At 40.7% G+C, this 24,090-nt stretch overlaps 1 protein-coding gene across 1 annotated transcript in view; it reads right to left on the reverse strand.

Moving 5' to 3' along the window:
- The window catches only part of CADPS2 (calcium dependent secretion activator 2), a 5,163,308-nt gene that overhangs the window by 1,891,995 nt on the left and 3,247,223 nt on the right, over positions 1 to 24,090 (reverse strand). The window contains exon 17 of the mRNA XM_044088753.1: positions 1,612 to 1,632. Within this exon, the coding sequence (XP_043944688.1) occupies positions 1,612 to 1,632 (21 nt within the window). The remainder of the gene's footprint in view (positions 1 to 1,611; positions 1,633 to 24,090) is intronic.

The raw sequence follows: 24,090 nt of genomic DNA on the forward strand, positions 1-24,090 counted from the left end.
CAGAAGCTGTTCCACAGTAATTCAAAGCAGTTAAAACCAAATTTAATTTCTTTAATAACAGTAAAGTGCTTTAATTAAGTTACTCACATTAAAAGTTTCTGTAAGCTACTATGTAATTCAAGGACAAGCTCTTCACATGCTTCGATGTGAGTGGTGGAATAATATACTACCAGCTCACACTATTCAGCTTTATAAATTTAGGTAGAATGAACAAGGATATAATTCACTGCAGAGAGCACAACACACAAGCACAGAATTCATGGAAGCAATGAAAACAGATAAACGTGAAATTATCATAATTATTTTCTTGAAGCGTTGGTATGGTGCAACACAGCATAACCGCTGAATAAAGGTACAAAATGTCCTCACAGCTGAAGAAAATAAGCAGAAATAATTGAATTTCATCCAGACCTTCTTGGAAAAAAAGAGTAATGATGATGAAAACATGCCCAGCTACGCTGGCATACAGGGATAAAGCCCTAACAACTACTTGGGTAACTTGAGTTTGTTTAACATTGTCAGCACCTGCTGAGGAAGATACAGAGGAGAAGTAGAGTAAAGAGCGTCAGCCTGTGCTCGCATCTCTGCGTGGGAGGACTATATTTCCAGAATGTTCTCTTTGGGAGAAGTAGAGTAAAGAGCTTCAGCCTGTGCTCGCATCTCTGCGTGGGAGGACTACATTTCTAGAATGTTCTCTTTCGGAGAAGTAGAGTAAAGAGTTTCAGCCTGCTCGCATCTCCGTGTGGGAGGATTACATTTCTAGAATGTTCTCTTTGGGAAAAGTAGAGTAAAGAGCTTCAGCCTGCTCGCATCTCTGCGTGGGAGGACTACATTTCTAGAATGTTCTCTTTCGGAGAAGTAGAGTAAAGAGTTTCAGCCTGCTCGCATCTCCGTGTGGGAGGATTACATTTCTAGAATGTTCTCTTTGGGAAAAGTAGAGTAAAGAGCTTCAGCCTGCTCGCATCTCTGCGTGGGAGGACTACATTTCTAGAATGTTCTCTTTGTAGGAATCCCTGGTGAAAAAAAAGAACTTCATGTAGGGAAGCTGCCTCAATGTTGGTAGGGACAACTGAATACATTAGTTAAAATGGCATTCATGGCATTCATATACTTCAAAAAGAGCTATTGTAAGATGCCCTTTGAGATGCTATGGGTGTCAAACAGAAAATGGCTTGTCTTAATGTATAAAAAAATGCATTTCCCAGTTCAGGGATAGGGGCACCACATCTAGGCTCATTTTACCCTCATCCAAGTTAAGGAAGGCCTTTGCTCGAGGGAATAAATGTTTCCACAAAGCAGCTGGGGAGCAGGACTCAATGATCAATAAGGGGTGGACCAGGATAAAAATGTTGGGGCACAGTATATCTTAAATGTACTATGTGAAGCTAAGAAGATATCAAATGTGTAGTAAGGGTAAAGCTGCAGTTGATAAATTCTTACATATTACGTCTAATTAATTCTAAAGTGCAAATAAAATCATACAATGTTCACGACAATGGAAGTACTTTAAACATGCTGCAATAAACTGGCAAAAAGCACATGCAACAAGACAAAATTAATGAAGTACAAGCTTTTTACAAACAAAAGCAACATCCATGCATAAATTTTTACCTGTGTCCTTGTCAGGTGCAGCTTGGAAGGCAGAAAAAATAACTTAAAAAAATGGCACTTAAAATGAGCAACAAAGCAGTAGAGAAAGTCTTACTTGAATGTAGTAAAGATTAAATTAAAATTTTTGGTAAAAGGGAAAGCAGTCTTATATATCCCTCCTGAAAAGTAACAATATGTTAACACAGTTTCAAATTTTCCTGTCTACTGATATGTTTATTGTTAGAATGCTATTATGAATAACAATTTAAAAAAATGTTTTTTTTAGTTTTCTTAAAGAACTGATAGAAAACATCATAGTTGTGTGCCGCATTATTTACAAAACTATATAATAATCATTTTTGAAGCATGTGATCATTTTCACTTCCATGCCGAGCAGACTCGTCTATAATGTCATTACTCAAAAATAAGCATTTATTTTGTACTCTCACATCAGTATTGTGCCGCCTTAAAGTTATGACTAGGCCATCAGTAAACACTTTCCAAATCCCATATTAAGTCAAAATAGCTTCTAATGAATGCTGTTTCATGCAAAAAAAGCTGTTCAAGATGAAAACATAAACAGTACCTTCTAATAAAAAAAAATAATAAGAGAGAGACACACACACACACACACACACACACACACACACACACACACACACACACACACACACACACACACACACACACACACACACACACACAAACATACATACTCCTCATCTGAAAAGGCTGTGAATGGCAAAACTACTCTTGTCACATGGGTTTCAAACTAGGCCATTTCTTCGACTGCTTGGCATAAACATGTTAGATACATTGGCTCTGTAATTATGGTCTCCGTCACTCAGTACTGAGGTCTGCGGTTCTAACTTGATCTATGATCACTACCTGTGTGGATTCAACACATTCTCACTATATCTACCTGTTTTTATCTGGATATTATACTTTATCCCTGCATCTCAAAGGCACGTTGGCTCACAGACGCATAGGTTAATATGTTTACACTAGCCTAATTGCCCTTGTGGGCTATTTTAAGATGAGCCAATTACCCAATGTGAGAATCAAACCTTGCATCTTGTGTCTGTAAGGTAAACACCTTAACCACTATGCCAACCTCCCCCGATTAGCTATTCTAAACTGTCAATATACACTTTTTTCACCCTTGCCTTTGTGGACTAAATCATAACTGGAAAGGGTCACAGAACAAGTTCAGTTATGCAGTTAGCAGGCTATCTACCTTAAGTAAATACATCCAGAAAAGTAAGCACAATACTTCATAAATCACAGGATGATAGGAGGTTACTAGGCTATTGGCCCTAAGGCCTCTACATACCTAGCCTCATTACACCCTTGTTCCCTTACAGACCAAGACATATAATATGTTTGTGCACACATCTAAGATCAGCACCGGTTGCCCCTATCTAAAAGGGACATAGGTGAAACCCCTGGTGTATATTTATGTTTTCCCATCCAATCGTCCTGGTTACGCATAAATAGGGTCATTGAGAAGCTCTGTTTTACATGAACTGAGAATTTGATCCAGAGGAGTGTTAGCCTCTGGAAGACATATCTGTCTCCCCAGCATGCCCTGTTAATATCGCAGGCTAGGTTAATATCCCGAGAACGAGTGAATCTTATCCTATAGGATTTGCAGATGTGCAGCAGCTTCATCAAGGCGGGGTCTGAGACTGATCTGTATGCCAGGCAAAAGTCACCTCTAAACAGTCTATACAATACTGAGTAAAGTGATAGTGCCTCCAGTCTGTCTGTGTAGGTCATGTGTTGTAGGCACTGAATTTCCTTGGTGAGAAATCTCTGAGGTCTCTCCACCTGCGACAGATGTCTAGTGAGGTACATACAGAAGGGAGCACTGTATTCTACTATTTGTCTGATGAGAACCAAGCACAAGGGAGTTATAACCTCCTTAGCTTTGGATGCTATGCCTTTGCTTATGAGGTGTGCAACGTAGAAGACCTTCCTTACTTACTACTGTGGACACTTGATGATCAAAATTAAGGCTGCTATCAATTTGCATTCTTAAATCTCTCACCACTGGGTTTGAACTTAGGGTGCATTATTGATGTTGTAATTAATAGGGGATTCTCCTTTGCCAAAGGGGATGATAATGCATTTTTTTTTGCATTTACTTTAAGTCCGTGGCTTTAACACCAATCATTTGTCTGTGTAAGCTCATTTTGTAGTATGTTGACATCTTTGGGGATTAGATAATTGCACCCATAGACCATGTATTTTTGCCTGGACTTTTGAACAGTCGGGGGGCTAGCACAGTTCCCTGTGGAACACCACTGGTAACAGATCTGCTAGTAGAGTTAACATCCCCAATTTTGACTGTATGTGTTCTGTTTGTGAGCCATCATCCAGGGCCCTGGTGACATTGTCAAAGAAGTCCACCAGGTTTAGCAAGCAAGATCTGTTCCTGACGAAGCCAAACTTGGTCAGTTCAAGAGATTGAATTTCACCTATATCTTTGTTGATAAGATCCATGATGATTGTCTCCATGGCCTGGCTTATGGGTCTAAAGTTCCTGGGGATGGTTGAGCCTATATCATATGAGCGAATCGCACAAATTGCGAACGCTCATAATATCGAACGTACCGGACCTCGAACTTCCTATTGTGGGGGGCTGTGCCCCCCACACACCCCGCTAAATATATATTCCAAATCCAAGATCGTACTGCAATGAGTTAAGGGCAAATATCCCATTCTTCATTGTACTGTGATCTCAGAAAAAGCACTTTGAGGTCCGGTACATTTGATATTATGAGCGTTCGCAATTTGTGTGATTCGCTTATATGACATAGACCCGGGATGGTTGAGGGACCCTCTTTGTGCAAGGGGATTACAGTTGTTGTTTACCACTCAGCTGGGATAAAGACAGTGCTTAGACTGACAGACTGAGGTTGAAGAGCATGCTCAGTAGTTCCATTGACTCCTGTTTTAGATCATTTAATAAGCAGCCTGGGATGCTGTCCAGTCCCATAGAGGCTGTTTTTTTGGCCTTGAAGAGTGAGGCTTTGACCTGCTCTTTGGAGATACTAGGCAGAGGACTGGTGAAAGGTATGCTATGGGGTATGATTGGTGGGGATGGGGTGTGACGTTCTCACCAAACCTGTCCGCTAGCAGATTGATGATGTCCTCAGGTTCAGTATAACTGGTACCATCCACAGGTAGTTTGGCACCAAGCTGGGCCTTCTCATTTAGATTTTGGATCTATCTAAAGAATGCTTTGAGATTTACCTTAGTTAGGGATGCTAATTTAGTTTCGTAATTAGCTTTAGAGGACTTTACAAGATGTCTAATCTGCTTGTTTATGCTTTGGAGGAAGTTCTTCCATTGCTGAGAATGTTCCATCTTGTTTTTTGACAGCAGTTTCTTTCTCTTATTTTATAACCTATTTATGCTAGATGCCCACAAGGCTGGCTTATTTTTTCATGAGGATCTTGATTTCATCCATTCCAGTACACTGAGTTTATACATTTATACAGGTAATAATAAAGGACATTTGTGTACACCTCAGTATAGGGTCATTGCTGTCAGTGCTGGCAGGGGGTCTGAAACTACTGATGCCATCTCTCAATAGGCTATAGCTTGCTTTGGAGACATTTTTTAACCTTTTTGCTCTGGAGGGTGGGACAAGTACAATTGTTACTTTGAATGAGACTGATTTATGATCAGACTTTACCAGGGAAGGCCCAACACATGGGGTATTACAGTGATCCCCCATGTTGGTGAACACTATGTGAAGGATATTAGAGCCCCTTGTGAGGGTGCTGACTATCTGCTCCAGAGCATTTGTGTTAAAAAAGTCCAGGAATCTTTGGGGAGTGCGTTTGTACTCATATATGTTACTCCATCGATGGAAGGATAGTTAAAGTCACCCACAACCAGGATATTTAGCTGTACTGATGGTGACTCAAGAAGGTTCAGGTAGACTGTGTGTTTTTTGTGGTTCATGATGGGGGGACCTCTAGCTAACAATGATGTGGAGTGGGGAGGGTCTTTCCTGCAGTTAGCTGGACTTGGAGTAACTCTAGGGAGTCATATGTTTAACCAGTCTAGGGGTGTATACGTATCTAATGAAGATGGATATTCCTCCTCTCTTGTTTTTTTTTTCATGTTCATTGTGTGGTCTGAATGTGTGGAAGGCATTGTAGCTCTGCTTTGCTGGCTGGGATACTCTCTGAGGCATTGAACCATGTCTGTCTGTGTGACTGTGCAGATATCAGCATCTTCCAGGGTGAGAAGTGATTCAAGTGAGTGCAGTTTCTAACTTAGACCCTTAACAATAAGCAGCACGACCCTGAGTTTGTTTCTGCAGGATATTTTTACATTGGGAATTTTGTTCTTCTGACATTGCTTAAAAAGGCACTATGGGTGAGGAAAGTACCTTTGTCAGCAACATAAGCCTAGGGGTAACAGGTGAAGACCATCTCTGGTAAAGCAGTGAGGTCTGTTGACCATATCATCCCAGAATGTCAGATACTGGATCCCCCTGGATTGACACCAGAAGCTAAGCCAACTGTTAAAGTCAAACATTTTTTGTTTGTATTGTGGCATCATCCTGGGTTAGGGAAGAATGCGGTTTAGGGCTAGGGACATACCTGCCTGGGACACACAATCGGAAGCTCCATCATGTCTCTCTTCATATAGTCCAGTGAGGTACATCTCAAGCCATTCACTCTAGCATGAACTATGACAGAGCCATAGCGGTACTTGTTGTTGAGAGATTTGAGAGTGTGCATGATTTGGTGGATCCTGCCACCAGACAGGCAACTGACTATGACCTTCTCCTTGTCCAACCTAGTGAGGGGGGCATCTGTGTGTCTCACTATGGAGTTGCCTATGACCAAGACATTTGGTTTATATATGTTTTGTTTTAGGGGCTTACTGGGTAAGACACTGATGCACATGCTATGTGTAGTAGGTGTTGTTGGGACTTTATTGTGTGCAGAAGCTTTGCACTTGTAAGATCTTTGCTCTTTTGTTATATTTCTAGTGAGTACTTTTGCATATGTAGGTTTGTGTGTTGTATGCTTGGTATGTGTGGGATGTGGAGTGTGGATGCTGAAAACCTACTTGATATTTTGTTAAGTGAGAGTGGCAGAGTATTGACTCCAGATTCATAGTATAGATACATCTCTCTCATATTGTATTTGCATGTTTTAGGAGTAGTAGGTTGTCTGTATACATGTGGCAATTGCTACATTGCCTCAGGATTCCCATGTCAATCAGAGTGGCTGAAGAAATGTTGGGAAACTGACCTTCCATTATGCCAGGTGTATTCTGTAATAAGTGGTGGAGGGTAGACTAGATGGACTAGGTTCTGTTGTAGAACTGATAAAATTAGCTAATCTAAGGGAGGTTTAGGGGTAGGAACCTGCGCCGCAGCCTCAAAAAGCACAGCTGGGTTGTTCTCTAGGCGTCAGTGTGCAACTGTGTTTTGCGCTGAAAAGCAGGGAAGCTTAGGACGGTTCCCTAGCAGTTATCTAGGGAAAAGTTGACTTTTTAAGCATATGCATCTATACACAGCAGTGCTAACCCTTGTTGTGCAGTGTGCAACTATGCACAAACACTGTGTTTAAATATCAGTTCAGTAAAACAGTTTTCAAACAATCGAACGCATACTAAAGCCCAAGACTGAGCCTTGTTCCAACAATCCTCAACTCAGATAGGTCCTTGACTACACTCTTCTGCCATAAGGATGCAGAAGGGCCCTTTTAATGTAAGATGGCTGGCTTTAGTGCTCAGATAATGCCAAACAGTTTAGATTCAGCAAGTCTGAATCTAGCCGATGCTATAAATTGTTCAAGTACTGTAAAGAGGCAGTGCAGAAAACACAGTCACAAACAATAAAAAAAGCATAAAATGAAAAGTAATTGTCTCTTTCATTAGCAGTACTTAAATATAGTCAGCTGGGTCAGCATGCAATAGCAAATGGTAATCCTCCTGACTGTTACTATTTAGTTTGGGGTGAGTTTTATTTATCTTTTTCTATTTTGTATACTGTGATTTATTTTCTCTACACTGTTTTACTTGTATTCTGCTTTTAATTGCATATTAAAACTTGAAAAGAGACAACAGCTTTGTCTCTTGTGAGTCAGACAAACTTTTTTGCCACCAACCCACCCTGTTACTGTTGTGTTCTTAAACACTACTGCATTTCTAGTTGCCTGCCCCTTTATGTTAATTTGACCATATATCTCCATCCCTCTCTGCTTTCACTGGCTGGTGTGAGTAAGCACAAAATTATCATTTTGTGAAATCACTCCCCTTTAACTATTTAGATTTATTGGCCATCTCATTGTATTCCATGGTACCAGAATGCAAATGTGCCCACCCACTTTCAATCTATCTTGCTCTTTTAAGAATAGTGGCTCTCCCCTACACAGCTAAAGCTTTAGTTACCCACTTTCATATCTAACTGCTTAGTGCACACTGCAGTGTTTAGCTTAAACAATTTTTTCATCTTACCTTTAAACATCTATTGTAAGACCACCAGTTATTGGAGATCCCACATTCTGCCTCTCAGTAACTGTCTTGGGAATAGTGATTCTGTTTTCTCCTGGTGAGAGAAGGCGTACAGAGACATTATTTCCTGGAGACTGTCACCAGAAAGTCTAATAACTGCTTTATAGGTGACGGCTTGGAATCTGTGCTTACATTCTGATCCTGGTGAAAGAAGGAGCTGAGTGCATTGATTCCTGAGTGCTTCTTTTTGGACAGTGAGTGTCTGTGCTTAACTTTCCTGATTGGTCTGGTTGTTATTCAAGGCATCTACCAGAAAAAACCTACAAGACTGTGGATCAACAAACCGGCTGTAGCCTGCTTCTCTTCTTGGGGTTGGTGCTAACATTTTGCTTCTGGTGAGGGAAGAGCAAAGGAGAACTGTATCCGAACAGAGAGAAGCTGTGGTGAGACCAGCATTAGTAGTAGCCAGGCAGTATCCATTCATGCGACTTCACTCTTTTTTTTTTATCATCCGTGACAAGCTAATTTGTTGTTTTCAGTTAAGTACTGCTTCATTTGTTTCTAACTTCAGAATATCTGGCTAAATACTTCATCCTTAAATATTTAGGGTCTATGCATTAGTTTCCCCTCAAGTGTTTGGCAGTGCTCTCTACAAACTGAGACACCTTAAGTAACAGTTTTCCTGTAAAAGCACAACTGAAATTTCTCCAATACCTATTTGCATACAGGACAACTAGTTTGCAATGACAAGCACTGTCCACATAGTTGCAAACCTGATACTCCTGACAGTGATTGATATTCTCACTCCAACTGTTTAATCAACAACAAAGGGTCTGTTGCCATGGATATAAACTTTCCTACTGTCTCTGTTACCAGCTTGGTGGATATGGGAATCTTGAGGAAATGTAAAAATTGCCTCATGTTTACTGCCAACTGGTTAATTCTCAAACAAGCTGATATGGTATGTGAGAGATGTATTTACTCAATGTCACTGGAGGCAAAGCTCTCACATAAAAATACTCCCAATGTCAGTAAGGTTGCCAGTAGTACACATGCCGAACCCAACACACACAATTCAAAGCAGTCATATGCTGAGGCACTTAAATATAATCTTAATAAACCACAAATACCTCCTAGACAAAGTAAAAATAACAAATACCCTCAGCAGCCCCAAATGCCCCAAATGCACTCTTACCAAACAACATCCACATCAACACATAGAGCTACATCTCATGGAGCCACTACCTCTAAGCCCATAAAGCAAGCCACCACAAAATCCAACATTGTGGTTATTAGAGACTTCATCGTGAGACACACTGATGTCCCTCTCACCACGCTGAGTCAGGAGAAAGTTACAGTCAGTTGCTTATCAGCCACTAGGATATGCATGCACTCAGGTCATTGGACCACAGTTACCAATATGACTCAGTCATAGTCCATGTGGGAGTAAATGACCTGAGACATACCTCCCTAGACTATATGAAGACAGATATCATGGAGCTCTTGGAATATGTGTCTCAGGCTGGTATGAGCCTAGCATTTTACATTCTCCAAGGATAATGCCACAATATGAACAAAAGATGACTGACTTTTAATAACTGGCTTAGTTTCTGGTGTCATTCCAAGGGGGTGCAATATTTGTCAGCAAGGAATGAGATGGTCAACAGACCACACTGCTTTGCTAGGGATGGTCTGCACTTCTCCCTTCTTGGCTTGGCTTTTGAATATTAGCTAAAAAATTGTCTTATCCCATAGTGCCTTTTTTAGGCAATGCCAAATTAAAACTAGTTCAAACACAGCAAATCAGAACCAAGAAAATCTAAAAGTATTACTGTTCAGTGCTAGGAGTCTAAACAAAAAACTCCACTCCCTGGAACCTCTCTTTACCCAAGAGAATGCTGATGTCTGTATGGTCACTAAGACTTGATTTAAAGCCATAGAGAGAACACAAAAAGAGCAAGGTTACAATGCCTTCCACACATTTAGGCCAGCTACCCCACAGGCAGGGACTAAAGGTGGAGGTGTCTCTGTTTACATAAAAAATAAATATACTTCAAGGCTGGTCAAACAGGACAATGCACTTGAGCTGCTCCATGTTCAAATCACCATAGGTAAAATCCAGTACCACTTCCTTGAAAGCTATAGGTCCCCCTATATGCCCCAGGAAACCCATACCATGTATTTAAACTTATTAGAAACACGGACCATCCAACCCAATACTAACTATATTCATGGGTGACTTTAATTACCCCACTCTTAACTAGGAATCCTATATGACACCAAATGTACATGCATAGAGATTCTTGGATTTTGTAAACACAAACTCCCTGGACCAGAAAGTCAAATACACCAACCAGGGGTGCAACCATACTGGATCAGATCCTCACTAATATGGGACAGTGCTGCATACCCCTTACTGTAATGCCTTCCCTGGTAAGTTCAGACCTCAAAATGATCTCCTTTGAAGTAAAAATAAAACCTGGACCCCAGCTAAACCTGGAATATTCAGGAACTATTCTAAGGCTAACCCCCCCGCTATTAAGTCTGAACCTGGCAACATTTCAAGGCCCTGTAAACTCTGAGAACACTGATGTCTGTGCAGAACTGCTCACAGAAACCCTGTACAAGCATGTTAATAGCTGCACAGAGGCAGGTCTACTCACCCAGGAAAAAGTACAGAACTACCTCAAAAACAAGGCGCCCTGGTGGAATCACAATCAATAGGCTGTATAACAGGAGGAAGAAAATCATGGCAAAATTAGGAGGTGCAGCATCCAGCAGGATAAAAGCACTCTCATCAAACTAAACAAATAACTTAGAGGACAAATAAAGTCTACCGAAGTGAAATTTGTGGTAAGTTTGGCCTCCCAGACCAAGGACAACCACAAAGCATTCTTTAGCTATGTCTGCAACCTCAAAGGCAATACACAATTGTGTGCAGAGCTCATTGTAAATGGAGCCACCTATACTAAGCCAGAAGATATAGAAAACCTCCTGGCTGATAAATTCAGCTCCAACTTTATCCATTTCTCCTCCTCAACCTTCCCTCAGGAAATATCATTAAATATAACTCCTCCTACTATCACTAATGAACAGGTCCTTAATGCGCTCTGTAAACCAAGAACACTACATCAATGGGTCCAGGCAATATCCTACAGTGCCTTCTAAACAGCATGAAACGTGACCTATCAGTGCCTCTGGAATTAGTATTTAACTGTAGCCTCCAAACAGGCTTCATTGCCTCATGAATGGAGAAAGGCAACAATCATCCCTCTGCACAAAGGTGGGCTATCTACAAACCCTAGAAACTACAGACCCAAAAGTATCACTAGTATTGTATGTAAAGCCATGGAAAGAATTATCATGGAGATGATCAATAGAGATATAGTAAACCTCCAGCACTGGACCCAACCCAGTTTTGTTTCGTTGAGGGCAGATCATGCCTACTCAACCTGGTGGACTTCTTTGAGAAGGTCACCAAAGCAATGGATGAGGGCAAAATCATTCACACTGTCTACCTTGACCTGGCCAAGGCATTTGACAGAATACCCTATTCGGGCATTGTTGTCAAACTCAACCCGTATGTCACCTGGTGGATAGCCAACTGGCTCACAGACAGGACCCAGGAAGTTAGAACTGGGGAGTCCACCTATACAAAGAGGCCAGTCACAAGTGGAGTCTCTCGGGGATCAGTCCTTGGACCGTTCCTTTTTGACATTTACTTCTCAGAAGTCAAGGTCAATGTCAGTGGTCTCTGGCTGACTAAATTTGCAGATGATTGCAAATTAGGAGCCGTCACTGAATCTCACACTGAAACAAATGTTCTCCAGAAGAGGCTGACAAAGAAACACAACTGATGTCAGAGTCATGGACTAAAAGTAAATGCCAGAAGTGCATAATAGTATCCTTTGGGAAGTCATCCACCCCTGGTAACTATCACACTGACAACACACCCCTTAGAGCTGACCTAGTAGTCAGGGACTTAGGGATACACATAGATAATAATCTAGCCTTTGACCAACACTTGTCTACAGTGGTGAGGAAATAATTCTATGTTGCACAACTTATAAACAAAGGTATGGCATCTAAGTCCAGGGAAGTCACTGTTCCACTGTATTCTTCCCAGTCTATGGAACAGGCTCCCCATCCATGGGAAGCAGAGTTCTTCCCTAATCCAATTCAAGTGCAGCTTGGACAATTGGATGGGAAACCAGAAATTCATCCCTGGTTTTGCACTTATGTCTCTAATGGATGCAAGTAACCTGTAAATGGTTCATCTCCCAGGCCCATGCTTACACTTATCAAGGGTATCAGAACTTCTCAGAGATTTGGGATGCATGGCTAGGCTTAAAAAGGCTCTACTGGTCGTTAGCCTAGTAAACACTTATAAACTTATGAACCTGTCTATTTATTTACTTAGGCTTTCTGCTGCCACTAGCTGACAATCAGCTCTTCTTCCTGGGCACACGAACAGCCCTTTTGTTTCCCTGCAGCTAACCAGGAGTGAGAGTTGGGGCATTTAAAGAAAGATGGTCATACTTCACAAGGGGCTATGCTGTCCTTACCCCTATGTGCTTGTTACAGGTTACTGTCATGGCTTCTGAGGTGAATGCCCCATCTCTATGATGATGCGGCCATCTTAAATTCCCACTCTCGGAATGATACACAATGAGTAACATAAGGCTACTTCCCACCTCCACAGTAGCATATCATATGTGATTCCAGCATTCTGCTAGCTGTTGTACACTCTTGTATATGTGGCAGTTACAGCCCCCCCCCCCCCCTGCAAAATGTCAGCTCCTTCACTGGCAAAGCCAGTAATCAAACTAAAGTTACCTGTATCCTAGTCAGGCCCTCATTCCTGTGCTGACAGGAGTATTGAGTCACTTACTATATGTAACATGATTAAACATTTACAAAAAGGAAGGAAAAAACTGGTTTTTAAACAGTCCCCTGATATAATGTAATAGCTCATTACTTCAGAATGTTACTGTAGCTTCTGTCATTTAAATACATTATTAAGAGTCAAATGGAGGTCAAAGCTTTGTGTAAGTGAGCCTGGAATGTTCTGTATATCAGCTAATTCGTATCTCAACATGCACACAGTGTGATGCTAAGTAAGTTCCGTAACAGCAAAACTGTTTAATGACTAGTCATAAAAATAAATCTTGTAGGTAAGGAAGAGTCTTCCTGATCATTTTACCTTTTTTCTGACAAGGTGGGATTAATCAGACTAATTTCCTAGACTCCCATGTTCTGTTGACAATGGTCTATTTAATTCAGTAAGTAAATTCCATCTTACCCCCAAAGGTGTACAATCTTGATGTTAGTATATTTAAAGATACAAAGGTGTGAGGGTTGTATCTTCAATGTAGGTGTGTCTAGTCACCCAGCAAAAAATGCTGTATTTGCATTTTTTTATAGGTAGCAATGTCTAATGCTAGATATTTTTCAATGGTGCTAGTTTCTTTGTAAGTTGATCTCTGGTCAGAGATATACCTGATTAGGAAAATAGAAGTTAAAAACAGAAATGCTACAGATAATGTTCTCAACAGGTGTTATTAACTGCAAATTCAATTCTGAATGGAATTTCCTAATCATATTTGTTTAAAAATAAATAATAAGCAAAAGTTTATTAACCTAGGAAAGCAAGATATCTTCTGTTTGAGAGCTATTATGCAAAAAGGAAATAATTATTAAGTGTAGAAATGAGAGTCATCAGTAAAGTATGTAACAGTGTTGAAGAAATTAAAATCTTCTGTTGCTTTTGAGAAGACTAGTTTCAAAAGTCTCACATACCCACAGACAGACATGGATTTTTTCTAACGAACCCAAGTTCTCCTTATTGGAATCACTGCTACCAAAGGATGATACTTTAACAGCACCTTTAACGGTACATATGGTGGTGTTCTGGTGTTCACTAAGACTACGACTACTGCCACAACAATTCGATATTAGTCTATGTATGCCCTCTACCTCTTCATCGAATTCACCATCTGAATTGATACTTATCTCCTTTACATATAAATCCTTTACCAGAGAGTATATACATGATTATACAAGAAAATAAATTAAAACAGCACAGACCTCCGTTGGTACTCTCACTGGACTGATGTTGGCTTACCTACAGAACACAGAAATGGAAAATTTTTGAAGACAGCTGGAAAAGTTCAAGGCACACCACAGAGAAAGCAAAACAATTTCCATGCCTTGACATAAAGGACAGGGGACAATTTTTTGACACAAATTAATTTTGTTACCTCTCAGGGACTCTGGGTGGGGGTCTCCAGTAGAAGACATGTTTTTACAGAAGCAATGAATTATATGGCTGAAATTGTCAGGTGGCATATGAAGGACTCTGCTTTTCCAAAAAGACAAAGACAGACACCGAGGTTCACTGATGTAAAGTAGGTAGCGCCCTCATACACTTACTCTTCTGACAACATGTACAAGTTAATAGTCTTTTCTTGCAAAATCTGCTCTCTATTAGAAAAATGGGGTCTATAAATCTTCAAAGTTTTTTTTTTTTTGTGGTACAGTGAATATCGGAATATCTGCCCTTTCCTCACTGCAGTGCGATCTTGAAGTTGGAATAAATATTTAGCAGGGGGGTGTGGGGGCACAGACACCACAATAACGTTTTTAAGGTCCTGCATTTTCACTCATGTGAGCGTTCGCTATTTAGAACATTCACTGTTCTAATATAGACCCGAAAAATTATATAATTTATAAAGCAACATTAGATATGTAGGCTTTCAATACCACATTTAAGCCTGATTAAGCTGCTATTTCTTTAGCTACATCTAATCAAAGTGGAAAAGCTGTGCTATTGCTAGCTGCCCTTTGACAAAGATTTAAACACTTTAGATAAATTTGGAAAACTCTTTATATTACTAGTATATTACCCATAAGGACAACTGCTAATGTAGCACACATGAACTCTTACAAAGGTTTCGGCCCAGATGCAGAAAAGCTGAAGAGGCTATTCCCAGAAATAAAGTTACTAACAGGGAAGAAGAAAAGTCTCTTTTTAATACATAAGACAGGACTTCTTAAAGTAAAATGGACTTATGAAGTTGGTGTCACTTATTGTGGTGAGAAGGGATAAATGGCATGGCATGGCATGGTATCTTACAGTGAGGACAGTAAATCTGGTGATGGTGGTGCTGTGGATCTTTAAAAGAAAGGCAAAAACACATCTTACTTGTAAGAGATATTTCTGATTCGTACTCTAATACCAGAGAAATTATGCTCTTTATGACAATTCTTTTTTTTTATTTTTTTTCAGGAAATGTTTCAGTTCTGGAGGTTCATCATTAAAATCAGTGTAAAGGGAAAATGTTCTAGTAAATATCAAAGATACTGAGGGAAAGGACGATATAACCAAAGGCTTTCAAAGTGGTCACTGCTTTCCTTTTACCTCTTCTCAAGTAAAACACCAATCCTTGTTGCAATGATATGGGCAAGTGCCAGCATAGCCAGCTGGAGTTTTGCAATGAATTATAAGTTCTATGAATATCAAACTGATTTATATAAAATGCTTGTGTTACAACTGTATTAGAACTGTATGACATTTGTATAGCAAGTTGATTTGTGCAGATGCTTGTGTTGAAATTCTATTTGTGAGGTTTGCTTGTGTAAAAAGGTATCAACTGTGCATCCTGCTGAAATGAAATGTACATGTATTACTGTAACTGAATTAAATGTATATGTTTTAATACAGGACACTGGGACAGCAAAGGTTAACTTTGAGAAAAATAAGGGAAATGTAAATTAGCTGTTAAACCATTAAAAGGCACACCACAGTGTTCAATAGGACCAAAGATGCTGAGTCTGGGAAAGAGCTTTTGTCCATTAGCTCAGTGAAAAGAGAGGAGGCCCCAGCCACTGCCACAAACATTTGGATGTGTACTGTGGCTGTCTGTGCTAAATTCCTGTCTCGGCTTCATAGGGGAACACTATGAGAACCTATAGTCAGCTGACCAGATGAGATCATTGTACCAGCCCTATTGGAAATATATTTTAGATATTAAAAAGAAAAATCTCAGCATATTGAGTATTCTGTTTGGGAAACCTGACTAGAAAGACCCTCACCCACAGAATCTTGCCATGCGGTAGTAAGTAACTTAACTAGAGAACAGTAAAATTATTTTAGATTCAGTCAGGAATATAGTGAAGCTTAGTTCAGAGAGCAGTTTTCTTTATTTGTACGAGTCTGCCCATCAATGTTAATTTTCATATTTTCTGTGATTCATACTCTGTGGTTTACTGCAGATATATATTCAATATTTTCATATTTGTTTATTATTTATTATTAAACATATTTAAAACTTTTATTGTGGCTGGTCCTTGTAGAAAGTATTTAAACTTTGAGAGTACTTGTATTTATTTGGTGACACAGTGTGGGCCACTCCAGAAGGCTTAGCCATCTTGGTGAACTACTACCATTTGTATTAGTATTAGTATTACACAGTATAATTGGACCCCCTTTGTTAAGGGCCTTAGAGAAGCTGATTGGTGAGTGTCTGGTGGCAGTGATAACTACCTCACAGTCTGGGCAGAAGGAGGCATAGCTAGTAAACCTGTGTCAGCCTTTCCCAGGTGTGTGTGTGTGTGTGTGTGTGTATGTGTGTGTGTGTGTGTGTGTGTGCAAATCAAATCTCTCAGTGCATGTGTGTCAGCTACTTGGGGCAGGAACACGAAGCACTGGGTTTACAGAGAGGGTGCTGGAGGACTTGGCTTGGACACTCGGCTGTGAACCTAACCCTACAACTGTACCAGTGGGGAGTCTTATTAAGGACCTGGAGGGAGACAGATATCGAGGCATCCAGACCTTGGGCTGAGTGTGTTCCCTGTGTGCTCTTAAGGGAAACTGTACTTGATGCAGTGAGGCCTGCATCTGGATATAGAGTGTATCTATTTGTATTTCAAGTGCACATCCCTCCTCAGTATCAATGGTGAGGATTTAGGCTCCTTGATTACTGGCCCAGCATGAGGAAAATACACATTGGTGGCTGTCGTGGGCATCACACTTGTCATCAGATTACTGCAGACCAAGAGGTGTGGCTCACAAATCAAAAAGGTTGGACAGTAGAACTGGGGATGAGGGTGGACAGAACATTCAGCATGGTGAAATTTGCTGGGGTCATTGATGAGTTTGTGGACAGGGAAGGCTGAGGTCATTGATGAGTTTTTAGACAGGAAAGACTTTTGACCTTGTATGGGGCCTGGTATATCCCAGGCTAGGGGTTGCTGAGGCCACTCTGTGAGCCCTGTCCTGCAGGACGAATGAATGGACCAAATAGGTGAAGGCAGTGAAGCCACAGGGAGGGTCAAATGGACATAAGGGGGAAAATACAACAAACACACCATGATGCACAAAACATCCTCCTAACATGTACAAAAAGCTCTTGACTTAATGGACTAAACTTTGTTTATCATAGCACACACTTAGATCATAGAGTCAGGGCTTTCATTCCAGGTCATAAAGGGAAAATGTCTAAGGAAGCAGGTCTGAACACTTTACTTCCTTTCATACAGCAAACAATTTTAATCATTCAATCTCTTTGGAACAATAATACATTTGAAAAAGTTGATGACTTCTTCTGTATCAATATTTTTAAGCAGGCTCATACTTATACTTCTGATGAAGACTGATTTCTTTCACAAGACAAATGGAGATTCAACCAGTTGTGATAGACTTTGCCATACAAAAAGAGACAAGAACACAACAAAGCACATCCTGAGTCTTTTATGGAAATATGGCTCATGAGTGTAAACTTGATCCATATATCTTCAACTGGTGAAACTATGGAAGGAAAGGCCAATTACACAGGTAGATCTCATCAAATTCTTGAAAGTGTGAATTAAAACTCCAGTAAACTGACCCTTTTCCAAAAGATTCTATCTAAAAGATAAAAACAAAATGTGGGACAGTCTGATTGCTCCCTAATGCTGTCCAGTTAACTTATTAACACTTTCGCCTAGTAGACTTTATCAGATAATGTTTTTATTGAATGATATTACATTTAGTTGGCCTGTTTAAATGTTTTAGAAAAAGGGATGTGGTGTAAGACAGCCATTGCCATCAGAGGTTAGTTTAACTGACTCTGTGGAATGATTGGTCCAGACTAACTCTCAGCCTGAATGGATAAAAAGGCTCACCTACAGTTTACATAAGTGATCTTATTGGTACAGATCAGCTGTTAGCCTGATTGGAGGGAAAGGATAGCTTCAATTTATGTGGGTAGTCTGATTGGTCCCATTGTTATTCTCCTGAAACCCCTTTAACATTGGAGAATTTTTTACAATTTAATTCTTATTGCAATTCTTATTTTTGTTCTTTCATTTTTTTTCAGAAATGTCAAAGGCATCACAAGAGAAATCAATAAAAAAGAATTACCACAAAATTGGAACATGGAAACCTTCAGGCTGTGTGTCCCCTTTTCTAGGATATAGGGCTTAACTGATGTGTTTTTCTCCTGATGTGTGGCCCAGCATAACTCTCAACTATATAGATTTTTGCCTCATATTTTTGATCTGCTTTTCATTAAATTATGGTTTTCGGTCAAATTAGTGGCAAATCATTTAGGATTGAAGTTAGAAAATAATGAAAGACATTTGAGTTTCAGACTTCATACCCTTCAGAAAAATCATGCTAATGCAAAACCTGTTATTTTACCAACATTCTAAATTTGTAAGACCAATATTTAAAAATTGCCCCTATTTTGGGGACTTTGTCCCACTTGTCTTTTCTTTATGGATTTGTCTAGATTTTTTGCTTTAAGAGGTTGAGAGGTATGGGGCCCAGTGTTCCATTCTGAATTCAACTGATCACAACGAATCATGACATAGAAAATAACGTTTCACAAAAGAAAAGTAGCAGAACTGCATTTGCTTCAGGACCTAAAGCTTCATTGGAAAACGAGTCAATTCAGAAAGTCTTGCTGACATTTAAAACCTTGGTAACCATGTATCAAAAATGAATCGACTAACTGAAAAGTGAAAGCACCATGCCCACTTTTACAGGGCTAATAGTTTCCAGCATTAATGCTGGCTCACAGCACATGTAAGAATGATTAGAATATCCTAGTGAAGGTTCACTAAGTCCCCCAGAAAAAGAAGGGGCTAAGCATTGCTCCTGTTTCACAGCACATGTGGTATAAACGGCATGAGTGCATTACTTGAGAAAATAACAGAAATATATAGCATGAAAAGAAAATTCACGTGAAAGAAAGCTTAACTAAAAGAGAGGTGATTCAGTTTTTTGAACTGTAGGGTACTCTTGATAGAGCATCCAAATTCCAAGTTTATTACATGTATTAAGTCTTGTTTGTTATTAAATTTCCTTTTCCAGATTTAAGTATTTTTTCTCTGTTTTTTTGCTCCGACTACCTTTTCCCACCTAAAAAGTGAATTTCTAACTGATCTGTGCTTTAAAAAGTTTAAATTGCATTTGCCTTCTGCTTTTTACAGTTTTGCAGTTGTTTTATATCAATTTAAGTCATTTTTGTATTGTATAACTGTTGTAGGCTACACACTAAAGTACGCTAGCCTGTTTATAGCATTTACAGTGTTTTCTGTGTGTTTTAATGCTGTTTCCTGAAAAAACAAAAAAAAAAACCCAAACAATATTCTCTTTTCCCGCCTTTGCTGAACTAGATTACCCCAGATTTCAGGTTTTGCTGAATTAAGGACTGTGCTATAGTTTCCTGTGTTGCCCATATCCTTACTTGGATAGGAAGAAGCTTCTCTGTTCACCAGTGAGAGTGGGGAGCTTTGAGCAACCTATCTGTCCCTGGAGGAGTGGTCTCAGCCCTGAAACTAGTAGCTTATTGGTGGTTTTGGGTCAATTCCTATCAATTTTAGTTTCCCTGCTTTAAACCCCACATTTGCGCGGTTTTGTGCATAGAGCATCGGGCAGCGCCACTTAAACGGTTTTAAACTATTCCCGGCTCCACAAAGTCTGCTCTTCACTTTTTCCCTTAGAACTGTTCTAAATCTCCAAGTAAGCACTCTATTTTCATTTTAAAGCCCTGGAGTTGGTCATATAAGTAATCATATAAGTAAGTACTAATAAACTAAAGCGCTACACCCGCTTATACTCCCTTTAAGTACTTGGCTCCCTATTGGTCCTTTTTGATCAGTCAAAAACTAGTTCCTTATATATCTTTCCATTTTCCATTTATTGTGGTGGTCGGACTCCAGTTTGTTACCTCATTCGTTTGGATTTTGTTTTTGGAGCGGACCTTTGGGCAACAGCGTCTCTTTGTTTTTGTCTAGTTCCTTATAGTATTCTGGCATGTGCAAAAGTCAATTTCGGGTTTACTCTTCAGTCCAGCTGGTGAATCTGGGAATCTTGAGGCAATGTTACAACTACCTTATGTACACAGACCACCCTCTCCTCATCCCAACAAGCTCAAATATATGTGAGAGATGCAACTATGTAGCCAAACTGAAGGCTGAGCTCTCTCTACCCAGTACTGGCGCAGTCAGTCAGGAGGAGAAGGTAACCACACACACCACAAATCCAGTCTCACATAGACCTATCACAACAGCAAACCAAACACATAAACACACAAAAACATACTCAGAGGCTCTAAATAAAAATCTGCCCAAGCAGCAGAGACCTCCAAAGTAGACATCCAAGCAAACGCTACCCCACAACAATACCCACGTATCACATAGTTCACAAAGTCAGTGTGCCACACAGTCACAGCCCTTAAGGCTAAACAACACACCTAATACACTTGTAATAGGTGACTCTATTATCAGACACATTGACGTCCCACTCACCAGGCTGAACATGAAGGTCACTGTAAGCTGCCTGTCGGGTGCCAGGATCCACCACATAACACAAGCACTTAAGTCACTCCAAAGCAAGTACAAATATGACTCTGTCATTGTCCATGCTGGTGCGAATGACCTGAGATGTACCTCCCTGGACTACATGAAAAGAGACATAGAGGAGCTCTCTGATCATGTAGCCCAGGCCGGTATGACCCTGACCTTGAGTAGCATCTTACCCTCAAAAAGAATGATGCCACAGTATAAAGACAAAATGATCAATTTTAACAATTGGCTAAAGTATTGGTGTCATTTAAAGGGGATCCAGTGTCTGTCAGCCTAGGATGACATGCTCGACATGCCACGTCGGTTCACTAGGGACGGCTTGCACGTCACCCCTGGGCTTTCGAATACTGGCTAAGGCTCTTGCCACCCCCATAGTGCCTTTTTTAGGCAAGGCTCAAAAGACAAATCCACCTCCATAGACAACACAAGGAAAAAGAAACTAAGGGTAATGCTGCTCAACGCAAGAAGTCTAAACCTCAAGATGCGTGCACTCAAGGCTCTCCTCAGTATGGAGAATATTGATATCTGTGCAGTAACAGAAACCTGCTTCACGGCTCCCGACAGCAACCCAGCACTACCAGGTTATACCTGATACCATGCTTTTCAGCCCCAAAACTTGGACGGAACCACAAAAGGAGGGGGAGTATCCATATTCATCAAAGATACCCATGCCTCCAAGTTAGTGGCACTGCACAATGCCTCAGAGAACATCCATGTGCAACTAACAGTGGGCAAAACTGCCTTTCAGTTTGTAGCCTGCTACAGACCACCCTCCCAAACTCAGGAACCCCACTTGGCTTTCCTGAGAACACTGGAGAATATGAAGGTCTCTCCAAACACCATTATATTGGGTGACTTCAACTACCCAAACATAGACTGGGAGCACTACTCAAGCCCCAACACCCTCGCCCAACGGTTCATAGAATTTATAAACTCAATTGCTATGGAACAACTGGTCACCACTCCCACAAGAGGGGAAAACATATTGGACCTGATCATCACCAACATGGGGACTCTATGTTCCATACCAGAGGTATACCCCTCATTGGTAAGATCTGACCATAAATGAATCTCACTGGACATCCATATCCCGTCCCCACCCCCATCCAAGGAAACCACGGTGAAGAACTTCTCAAAAGCAAACTTCACACTTCTCAAAACCAAGGTGGAATCCTTCAAAGCCCCCGGGCCAGTGGAAAATATGGCCCAAACCACAGAATCCTTTACAAACGCATTCTACGGACACCTACAGGAATGCATGGATTGTGCTATCCCAAATAAAACCAAGACTCACTCCTCTTAAGGCAGGAGACCTGTCTGGTGGACACCAGCCATAAATAAGCTATACAGCAGAAGGAGGAAGCTACTACATGATAGAGCAAAATCCCAAAAAGGGAAGGCATCTCTGATCAGTACTAGCAAGAAACTACGATCTCTCATAAAATCATCTAAGGCCAGCTTCGAAAGAGAAATTGTACAAGACGCTGCTGTTAGTAGAAAATGACAAAAAATACACTGAACACACAGACATTGCCAACATCCTGGCAGACAGGTTCAGTTCAAACTTCTCCCCCCCTTCCCCCCAAAAGAGCAAATGTCTGTCCCAACAGAGTGTAGCCTCCCTGACATCACAGTTGCACAGGTGAGAGCTGCCCTCTCCAAAGCAAAAAACACAGCATCAATGGGACCGGACGGTGTCCCATGCTGCATCTTACATGAGCTCCAAGAAGAACTGAACCCTCACATAAAGTCACTGCTCAATCTCAGCCTTACTACAGGATATGTACCCAAGGAATGGCGTAAAACAACAGTGGTCCCACTCCACAAAGGTGGTGCCACAACGGACCCCGGAAACTATCGCCCTATAAGCCTGACTAGCCTGGTCTGTAAAGCTATGGAGCGTATCATCATGGAACTCATACACAAAGACGTTGGGAACCTCCAAACACTGGATCTTACCCAATTTGGCATTGTTAAGGGCAGATCTTGCCTCTTGAACCTGGTTGACTTCTTTGAAACAGTCACCAAGGCCATAGATGAAGGGAAGGTAGTCCACACAGCCTACCTGGACCTCGCAAAAGCCTTCGACACAATACCCCACTCGGGCATCATAAATAAGCTCACCAGCTTAAATATCAACCCCTATGTCACAAGATGGGTTGCAAACTGGCTCAAAGATAGAACCCACATGGTCAGAATTGCAGGTGCCATATCAAACTCTAAACCAGTTACAAGTGGCGTCCCACAAGGCTCAGTCCTGTGACCTCTCTTTTTCAGTATATATTTCTCTGAGGTACAGGCTAACGCGGGAGGACTATGGCTGACCAAGTTTGCAGATGACTGCAAACTGGATGCCATAATCAACTCGCCGACTGACACAAGCATCCTCCAAAAGGGTCTCACAGAGACGGATAACTGGTGACAGAGCCATGGCTTAAAGCTAAATGCCAAAAAGTGCATTGTCATCCCCTTTGGGAAAAACAAAGTGTCCACAAATTACCACATAAGTGGTAATCCATTAAGAGTTCACATTACTTTGAACACAGGCACCATCATCAAAGTTGTAATTCCGAGGAGCAAAGAAAGGAACAGAAGCAAAGTCCAACAAAGTGGCATAATCAATATCTTCGGTTACGACCCTTTTGTCGCGACTTACGTTTGAAACCCTGGTGAAAGTTCCATCTGCCTTGTTCTTCCGTGTCCGAGGCTACGCTAGTGTCGTCTGTAATGTCCACTCTTTCAAAAGAAACACTTTTCTTACTTGCAGCTGTATCCGATGATGAGACTGACGAGTCTCGGCTACTACGTGAACTACGTGAGCTTCCTTCCGCACCCTTCACTTGGAACAAACCATTCTTCCTTTTACGTTGCCAAGAATACACCAAGTTCTTTTTAAAATTGCTAACATCTCTATTAAGCTTTTTCTTCTTTCTCGAGATGACATCACATTCAATTTTCGAAACTTCATCACTGATACTTTTCATAGCCGAAAAAAATGCTGTGTTGGGGTATTCATTAGCTAAACTGGCCTCACCTTCTGCAATCTGAGTTTGGATTAACCCCAGACTTCTCCAGTTGCGTTTAATTAAAATCTTTAACCAGCTAAGAGTACACTGCAACAAAACTGCCTTCCATTCCTCTAAATAAACATTTTCATCT

The sequence above is a fragment of the Protopterus annectens genome, chromosome 11.part0, assembly GCF_019279795.1.
Source record: "Protopterus annectens isolate FY-2018-M chromosome 11.part0, PAN1.0, whole genome shotgun sequence".
Lineage (NCBI taxonomy): Eukaryota > Metazoa > Chordata > Ceratodontiformes > Protopteridae > Protopterus > Protopterus annectens.